General features: G+C 56.8%; 1 protein-coding gene across 2 annotated transcripts; it reads right to left on the bottom strand.

The window, feature by feature from the left end:
• Window positions 1–289: 289 nt before the first annotated feature.
• CNN1 (calponin 1) lies at window positions 290–8,147 on the bottom strand. 2 transcript variants are annotated; one of them, XM_055545374.1, is made up of 7 exons: window positions 7,985–8,147; window positions 5,878–5,999; window positions 2,322–2,388; window positions 2,031–2,168; window positions 1,724–1,834; window positions 1,135–1,281; window positions 290–1,042 (listed from the first exon to the last, which is right to left on the bottom strand). In XM_055545374.1, the coding sequence occupies exons 1-7, from the start codon at window positions 8,045–8,047 to the stop codon at window positions 797–799; spliced, it is 894 nt and encodes a 297-aa protein (XP_055401349.1). In that variant the 5' UTR covers window positions 8,048–8,147; the 3' UTR covers window positions 290–796. The 2 variants fall into 2 exon arrangements, with proteins under 2 accessions (XP_055401349.1, XP_055401344.1); XM_055545369.1 differs by lacking the exon at window positions 7,985–8,147 and adding an exon at window positions 6,527–6,881.
• Window positions 8,148–8,611: the final 464 nt, after the last annotated feature.

Genomic DNA, 8,611 nt, shown 5'->3' with positions numbered 1-8,611 from the left:
TGTACCCTGCGCGTGCGCAGCAGCCACACAGGCCCCAGGACAGAGCGTCCCTAAGTGCTCAGGTGATTATGATGGTTGATGTTTAGTTGCTAAGTCGTGTCCGACTCTGCAACCCCATGGACTATAGCCCGCCAGGCTTCTCTGTCCATGGAATTCTCCAGGCAAGAATATTGGAGTGGGTAGCCATTCCCTTCTCCAGGGAATCTTCCCAACCCAGAGATCAAACCCGAGTCCACCTACATTGCAGGCAGATTCTTTACTGACCAAGCCACAAGGGAGGCCCCTCGGGTGATTTTACAGCCATTTATTGTGCTCCAGTGAAGTAGAAAAAGAAAGTGCTCGCGTCACAAACGCCGCTGTCACATCCCGTAAGCCAGCTGCAAACCAAACCGCGTGTGTCCGCTGGGGGTCTGGGCATGCAGTTTGCACCCGCTGCGGGAATGGGGTGGGGAGGGGTCGACCCTTGGCTCTGGGGGCTTCGCTTGGGAGGGCTTCTTGTCCTGGCAGGGGGGGAACCCAGCTATGGGGAGTGGGGGACAGCGGGGTAGCTTTGCTCAGTGCGTCCTTTGGGTGCTGTGGGGAACACCCAGCTCCATGTTGGACCCTGCAGCACACCAGGGAGGAGCCCCCTCTCCACAGCCCCCCCCCCACCTTCTGCTCCCCCCAAACGCTAACCCTGTAGGCAAGTGCCAGGGGGCCAGAGGAGCCATGCAGGGGGAGGGGGTCGGCAGGCCAGGCTAGGCCCTGCCAAGAGCAGCAGCCAGCCTCCCTGGGGGAAGGCGGGAGGCCCGGGGCCCTAGGCGGAGTTGTAGTAGTTGTGCGGGTGGTGGTTGTGGGCCGGCTCGCCCAGCTCAGGGTACTCAGGCGTCAGGCAGTACTTGGGGTCGTAGACCTGGCGGGGCAGCCCGTACACCGTCATGCCCCGCTGCGAAGCTCCCTTGTTGCTGCCCATCTGCAGGCTGACGTTGAGTGTGTCACAGTGCTCCATGCCCAGCCCCGGCTCAAAGATCTGCCGCTTGGTCCCTGGTGCAGTCATGCCGGCCTGCGGAGGGCAGTGCAACGGTCAGGCCATGGGGGACCATGAGACCCCCACCAGCCTGCCACACGCAGGGCCCCCCTTGCTCCGCAACACACCTGGCTGGCTCCCTTGTTGGTGCCCATCTGCAGGCTGATGGTGGCCTGGTCCAGGGGCTGATCCGTGCCCAGCTTGGGGTCATAGAGGTGGCGCCGGGTGCCATAAGCCGTCATGCCCTGCTGGCTGGCAAACTTGTTGGTGCCCATCTAGGGAGCCAGGAGGAGAGCCACACGGGGGTTACAAGATCCCACCGAGGGCAACCAGACATAACTGATGTCAGCAGACACACGGCTCTCTAATGAGGCCCTGTTTCCACACCACTGGGGCAACAGAATGGAAACTGAGGCTCACAGAAGGTGTGTCACATGACTGCTAAATGGCCTGATTTCCAGGGTTCAGCTACTCATCACCTGAGCAAGTGCGCTAACCTCCAGGCCTCTGTTTTCCCATCTGTATAAAGGGTATGACAGTACCAGTACCCACCCCCTAGGACTGTCAGAGGAGTGAGTTAGGGTACCGAAAATGCTAAGGGTTTCCTAAAGGCCACATATTCTGTACCCCCTGACAACCCGCCAAAGCCTGCAGGGACCAGGGTGCCCTTCTCAACCACAGCTCATCAGCAAGACCCAGGCGAGGAAAGGACCATACCTGCAGCCCGATAATGTTCCGCCCTTCTCTTAGCTTCTCTGGCTCAAATCTCCGTTCCTGCTTCTCCGCGTATTTCACTCCCACGTTCACCTTGTTCCCTTTCGTCTTGGCCTGGGTGAAGAGGCGAAGGCCAGGGACTGACAAAGGAGCCTCTGGGCCACACAGTTGCATTGAAAACCCTGAGAGGCACCCGCTTTCCCTCTCCCACTCAAGCAGGGACTGGGGTGGGAGTACCACGCAGGGGACGGGGTACAAGAAGCTCCACCCACATCCCAACCCAGAGCGCCCAGCCTTCACCCACACTCACCATGCTAGCCAGGGCCAGAAGGGTGGACTGCACTTGCGTGTGGTTGGTGTTCTCGAACAGGTCGTTGGCCTCAAAGATATCGTGGGGCTTCACCCCGTACTTGGTGATGGCCTTGATGAAGTTGCCGATGTTCTCCAGCTGGAGGGGAGCCGGTGGCCGTCAGGGGTCGGGGGCGGGGCGGGGGGGCATGGGCGGGGCTGAGTGGAGGTGGGCGGGGCTACGGGTGGAAGTGGGAGGGGGCTACGGGCCAGAGAGTTAAGAGGCAAACGAGTTGAGAGAGTCTGGGCTCACCTGATGCCAGTTCTGAGTGGACTCATTTACTTTCTTCACGGAGCCTGGCTGGAGCTTATTGATGAACCTACAAGGCGTAGGGGAGGGGGCTGAGGCAAGGGACTCCCTGCTGCCCATATCCAAGCCCGGCCCAGGGGGACCAGGATTCAGGGTGACAATCAGGGGGCACCAGACTTTTTGCAGTTTCTCACTGCAGTCAGACCTCAGAGACAGCCCCACCACAAACCACCCAAACATGCGGGCTGGGAGATGGGAAACCAGCCTCAGGAAGCTGGACCCGTTCTGGTCAGAAAGTCTCCCTATGGGAGGTGGAGAGTAGTCATCTGGGGTGCCCCCGCCTTGCTGGTGACCATGTTTCAGTTTCTTTTTTTTTTCCTTTGGCCGCACTGCACCACTTGTAGGATCTTAGTTCCCTGACCAGGGATTGAACCTGGGCCCTCAGCAGTTCAAAGCCCTGAGTCCTAACCACTTGACCACCAGGAAATTTCCTAGGATCCTTTTCTCATTCAAACCACTACGTCTGGGAGAGCCCACAGCTCAGCACTGGGGCCTCTTCTCAGGCCACCATCACCCTGGTGATCTCGTTCAGTCTCTTGACTTTATTTATTTGGCTGCTCTGGGTCTTAGTTGTGGCATGTGGGAGGTTTTTTGTTTTGTTTTGTTTTTAGTTGCAGTATGCAGACTCTAAGTTGTGGCATGTGGGATCCAGTTCCCTGACCAAGGATGAAACCCAGGCCCCTGCATGGGGAGTGTGGAGTCTTAGCCACTGGACCACCAGGAAGTCCCCAGTCTCTTGACTTGAAATGCCATTCATATGCCAATGACTCCCCCAAATCTTCCTGCAGCCCACCTCCCACTCTCCATTCCATCTCCCCATGGAGTAATAGTATATTTGCTCAGTCATGCCTGACTCTTTGCAACCCCATAGACTGTAGGCTGCCAGGCTCCTCTGTCCATGGATTCTCCAGGCAAGAATACTGGAGTGGGTTGCCATGCCCTCCTGCAGGGGACCTTCCCAACCCAGGGATGGAACCCAGGTATCCCGAATCACAGAGGGATTCTTTACTGTCTGAGCAACCAGGGAAACCCGTCTCCCCACTACATGTGGGTCTCAAACAAATGCATTGTACCGAGACTCCTGATACCCAACTCCCCCTACAGAACTCCCTCCATCTTCCACAGCTCACTAAAAGCCCTCCACTGCACTTGACACTCCTCTCCCTTTTCCTCACCGCACATCCAATCCCTCAGCAATTCCTTTGGCTCGGCCTCCTGAAGACTTCCAGAAGCCCACTTCCACCCTACTCTGAGTCACCAGTGTCTCTCTCCTGGGCTCCTGCCATGACCTCCCTGTGTGCTCCCACTTTCCATCTCGTCCCCTCCAGATGCTCGTAACCCTACAGCTAAAATGCCCTTCTTAGAACAATTCCAGGGGCTTCCCCTGTGGCGCCAGTGGTAAAGAATCTGCCTGCCAATGCAGGAAATGCAGGAGACTCAGGTTTGATCCCTGGGTCAGGAAGATCCCCTGGAGGAGGAAATGGAAATCCACTCCAGTGTTCTTGCCTGGAAAATTCCATGGACGCAAGAGCCTAACGGGCTACAGTCCATGGAGTCCCAAAGAGTCGGACGCAACTGAGCACACACACACTCTCACCCCACAGGGCCAGGGTTTGATCCCTGATTGGGGAGCTAAGATCCTGCAAGCTGTGCAGTGTGGTCCCCAACATTTCCATTATGGTTTATTGTAGGATATTAAATAGTTTTCTGTGCTATACAGTAGGACTTTGTATAACTTTGCTGTACAGCAGACGTGAATACAACTGTAAATCAACTGTGTGCTCAGAGGCTCAGCTGTGTCCGACTCTTTGCAACCCATGAACTATAGAATACCAGGCTCCTCTGTCCATGGGATTCTCCCATCAAGAACGCTGGAGTATGGTGCCACTTCCTCCTCCAGGGGATCTTCCCAACCCAAGGATCAAAACCACATCTCTTACGTCTCCTGCATTAGCAGGCAGATTCTTTACCACTAGTGTCAACTGGGAAGCCTATAAATCAACTATACTTCAATTACAAAAAAAAAAAAAATCCTAAAGTAATTATCTTCCAATTAAAAGAAAATATTGGAACCTTGAAAAAGAAAAAAAAAAAAAAAAATCCAGTTACTACCCAGTTCAAAACACTCCAGTGCCTTGAGAATAAAAGCCTAACTCCTTAGCATGAATGACACAGTGACCCTGCACTATCTGGCCCCCAGCTAACTCCCTCCACTTTCCCTGGTCACTCTAGCCTCTTCAGCATCCTTGAACCCATAAGGTATGTTCCCACCCCAGAGCCTTTGCACTGGCTGTCCCCTCTACCTGACCCAGTCTTCCCTAAGATGCCCCAGCAGCAACTTCCCTCACTTCATCCGAGATTCTGCTCCAATGCTACCTCTTCAGAATGAGCTTCCAAGCCATTCTGTACAAAACAGCAACACTTCATTCCTCCGCCCACCCCCGATCCTTCCCAGCTTGACTTTTCCCCATGGTACTTCCCACCACAGGCCTGTATGTGATTATTTCATCAATTATTTGTTCAGTCATCTCCAGCAGGACTAAAGTTCTGTATGCGCCTCAAATCGAGTCTATTTTGTTCACTACCCCCAGTGCCTATACCTGGCTGGCACACAGCAGGCGCTCCATAAATGGGCCTTCTCCATAAACAGGGGGGTGGCTCTGCACTCTTTAAGGCCTGGGACAGCAGACCATCCCCCCATTCCTTGGATATGGGTGAACAGCATCCCGCCAGTCCCTCCCTTTCCAGCAGCTAGCGCTTGGTAACATGGTGACTTTGGGCAGCTTCTAGAAGATTCCCAAGTACAAGCTCCGGCCCACATGGTTACCCTGCCCTGGGTCAGAGATGCAGACAAGACCCAGGCTGGACTCAGGGTTCTACCCAGAAATAGGATTGTGGTGAAATCTAGAAAGTAGAATCTAGAGTCAGGGCCTGGGAATTGTGAGGGCTGGTCTTTCTCTTGGTGATTAGGTTTTGAGAGGAGGAGAAAATCAGGACCCGCTGAAATTATTGTGGCACATCCCTCAGGTGTGTGTGCTCAGTCCCTAAGTCGTGAACGGCTCTTTGAGACCCCATGGACTATAGCCCACAAGGCTCTTCTGTCCATGAAGTTTTCCAGGCAAGAAAGAATACTGGAGCGGGTTGCCATTTCCTTCTCCAGAGGGGATGTGGCTTGGTGTCTTTTAGCTGTGACCTCCCATTCTTGGGACTCCGAAGACAATAGCGGCTGCCCTGTATGCCTGGCAGTTCAGACTCTAGGTTCTGAAGTAATTTCTGTTGGCATAGCGTGGGACTTTGGGTGACGTGCTTTACCTAACTGGGCCTCTGTTTACTTTACTGTTAAATGGGTACAATGATTCTCTGCCACCTCAGAGTTCTGTTTGGAGGTGTCAGGTATCAAGTGTCCAAGCTCTGAGCTCATGGTCATTTTGAAGGGTTCAGGGAATTGAGATGAGGGGTTGGGGGGCAGCCCAAGTGGGCCACGGTTGCCCCCACTCACTCGCAAAGAATGATGCCGTCTTTAAGGCCGTCCATGAAGTTGTTGCCGATGCGGCGCCCCGTCACCCCCTCGATCCACTCTCGGAGCTCCTGCTCCCGCTGGTGGTCATACTTCTGGGCCAGCTGTGGGGTAGGGGGCAGAGACAGAACAGTGAGGACACAGCGGGGAGTAGGGCTGGCTCCCTGGCCCAATCCAAGGCTCCCTAGTCCCGATCTCTTCCCTCATCCCTTCCCAACTAAGGTAATTCTGTCCCAGCGTCCAATGGAGGGGGGTGGCGGGGGGTGGGGGGGGGGCGCTGAGGACCAGAGTTGAGGTGGCACCTGCCCAGGGGGCCATTCCAGGCATTCTGAGGTTTGGCACCAGAGAACATGGTCTAAGGGGTGGGGAGAGAGATACTCAGAGCTGGGTGGGGGGCGGCGCCTGGCCTCTTGGTTCCCCCTCCGGACCAAACTTGGGGCTTAGCTTCCCCTGGCCCTGCCCCCTCCCTCTCCTGGATGCTTCAGGCAGGGGAGGAGGAGCCCAAAGGAGGTGCCCGGTATGCCGCCTTGCTGGGGGCTGGTCTGCCTTACATCCCTGTCTCAGTGTCTCTCCAGGTCCTCAGCGCTGGGGCTCCCTCTCGGGCTGGGGTGAGGGTCTGACTTTGTCTCACTTTCTCTCTCTCTCCCCATCGCAGGATGTCCTCAGTCTCTCTCCCCACTCTTTCCTTGGCTGTCATCCTGTCCCCATCTCTGCCTGTCTGGCTGGGGGTGGGGCTCGTGGTTCGTCCATCTCTGCTTTCGTAGGTCTCTCTCTGTCTCTCCGACTCCAGGTTCCCTTCTTCTGATGGGGGGTGGCGGTGGGGGTGGAGGACTCGGCCCTCTCTCCGCCTCTTCACCCCTGACTCCGTCTTATCTCACTCCAGGCTCGCCCTCCCCCATTCCGTCTCTCATGTCTCAGGCTTCCAGAATCTGTCTGCGTCTCTCCCTCCTCTCCTCTCCTACTTCGCACCCTCTCCGTATTTCCAGAACCCTCTACCCCAGCCCAGACTGGCTCCCGGCCCCTGGGGAACCCGGCTGCCCCTTTTCCTGGGGGAAGGGAAGGAGGAGGGGCGGCCCCCTCACCTGGCCCCGGCCCTGCCGCCCCCCTCCCCACCAGCCCGGCTTTATAAAGCAAACCGGCCCTTATATAGCGCGGCCCCGCGGGCCGGGCTCCGGAGGCCGCCTTATATGGCGCGGCGGCTCCTCACGGCTCTGGGGCCGGCGCTGGGGGAAGGGGGGGCGCGGCGCTGGGATCCGTCTCCCGTCCAAGCACTCGCCCCCCACCTGCCCCATCCTCCAGCCCCGAGAATCCCCCCGACCCGAGTTCCCAATCCCAGCTCCTTCCTTCCTGCCTGTGGAACAGGCGATCCGAGCCTCAGTGTTCCCTTCTGTTAAATGGGACAGGGATTATTCCCCTAGCAGCGCTCATGGGAGCGTTCCAGTGGGCTGGGGACTTCAAATTTGCAGCCCTGGAGACGCTGACCCCATTTTGATGTGGGGGTGGGAGCAAGTTCAAGGGCCCAATTTTTCACCTCCCTTATATAGGACCTGAGAGACTTGTCTCCCCTCTCTGAACCTCAGTTTACCCATCATAGCATGAAAGCCATGTGTCTTCTCAGCTCCAAAATCAGGCGATTCCGCTGTGTCCCTAATGCCCACCCTCTGCCCTTCCCCAGCTGTCTCCCTTTCCTTCACAGTTTCCCACATTTTGGGGCCCTACCTCCCAGGAACCCCAGCTCTGGAGCACACCCTCAAAGTCAGGCCAGGAGTGTGCAAAATCAAGGAACAAAGAGGTTAACAGGGAACCCTGATCAGGCGGGGTTTTCCCAGTGGACCCACCGCCTCAGTTTACCTGTGACCGCCTGCGTGCCTGAGCCACATTTATACCCCAGCAGTATAGCTGAGGGCTTTGGCATCGATGCTCAGGCCAAGGAGGTAGGCAGCCCCCTCCCCATATTGGTCCTTTTTCTGTCTCAGGTTCCAAGTCACTTGGGACAGGCAAGAAGGGGGTCCAAGGAACCCCAAGAGCCGGGCCTCTGGCCTGGCAGGGCAAGTGGGCCAGGCTGGGGTGGGAGGCCCTCCAGCCCTACCTTGTTCTTGACCTCAGCCGACAGCCCGTAGGCGGGGCCTCGGTTGAAGTGAGCGGAGGACATGCTGGTTGATGGTGGGTGGGCAGCGGTGGCAGCGCGCTGGGGCCGGCGGCAGCAGCTGAAGCTCCGTCTGCACCCTCTTCCCTCCTCACACGTTTTTGAAGCTCTGGAGGCGGCCCGGGCCTCTTCCAAGACCGTCCCATTGGCCGTAGGGACCTGCCAAGGGGCGGGGCGCCCCCCACCTCGGCCACCCCCCCTTCGTGATGTCAGGGCCTTGGTATTGGGAGCTGATTGTGTCATTGTTTCCACCTAGGGGGGCGGCCTGGGTTATTCTTTTTTTTAGGGGGGGGGGTTTGCTTGGCCAGGGGCTTCCCTGGTGGCTCAGACGGCAAAGAATCTGCCTGTAATTCAGGAAGACCTAGGTTCGATCCCTGGGTCTGGAAGATCTCCTGGAGGAGGAAATGGCAACCCACTCTGGTATTCTTGCCTGGAGAGTTCCATGGACAGAGGAGTCTACACCGGCTACAGTCCATGGGGTCACAAAGAGTTGCACATGACTGATCGACTTACACTTTTCCCTTTCAGTTGCTTGGCCAGAGACCAACCTTGCCCCACTCTCCCCTGTTT

This window comes from Bubalus kerabau, chromosome 1 (genome assembly GCF_029407905.1).
Source record: "Bubalus kerabau isolate K-KA32 ecotype Philippines breed swamp buffalo chromosome 1, PCC_UOA_SB_1v2, whole genome shotgun sequence".
Lineage (NCBI taxonomy): Eukaryota > Metazoa > Chordata > Mammalia > Artiodactyla > Bovidae > Bubalus > Bubalus kerabau.
Note: the sequence above shows the minus strand (reverse complement) of the source record. Positions and strands in the feature narration are given on the sequence as shown.

Excerpts from the sequence above, each read along its gene's own strand:
- CNN1 (XM_055545369.1), bottom strand. The coding sequence starts at position 6,592 with ATGACAGCCAAGGAAAGAGTGGGGAGAGAGACTGAGGACATCCTGCGA. Across the intron at positions 2,169-2,321 it reads CCACTCAGAACTGGCATCAG|CTGGAGAACATCGGCAACTT; the intron begins GTGAGCCCAGAC and ends GCTCCCCTCCAG. Across the intron at positions 1,282-1,723 it reads GGAACATTATCGGGCTGCAG|ATGGGCACCAACAAGTTTGC; the intron begins GTATGGTCCTTT and ends CTGGCTCCCTAG.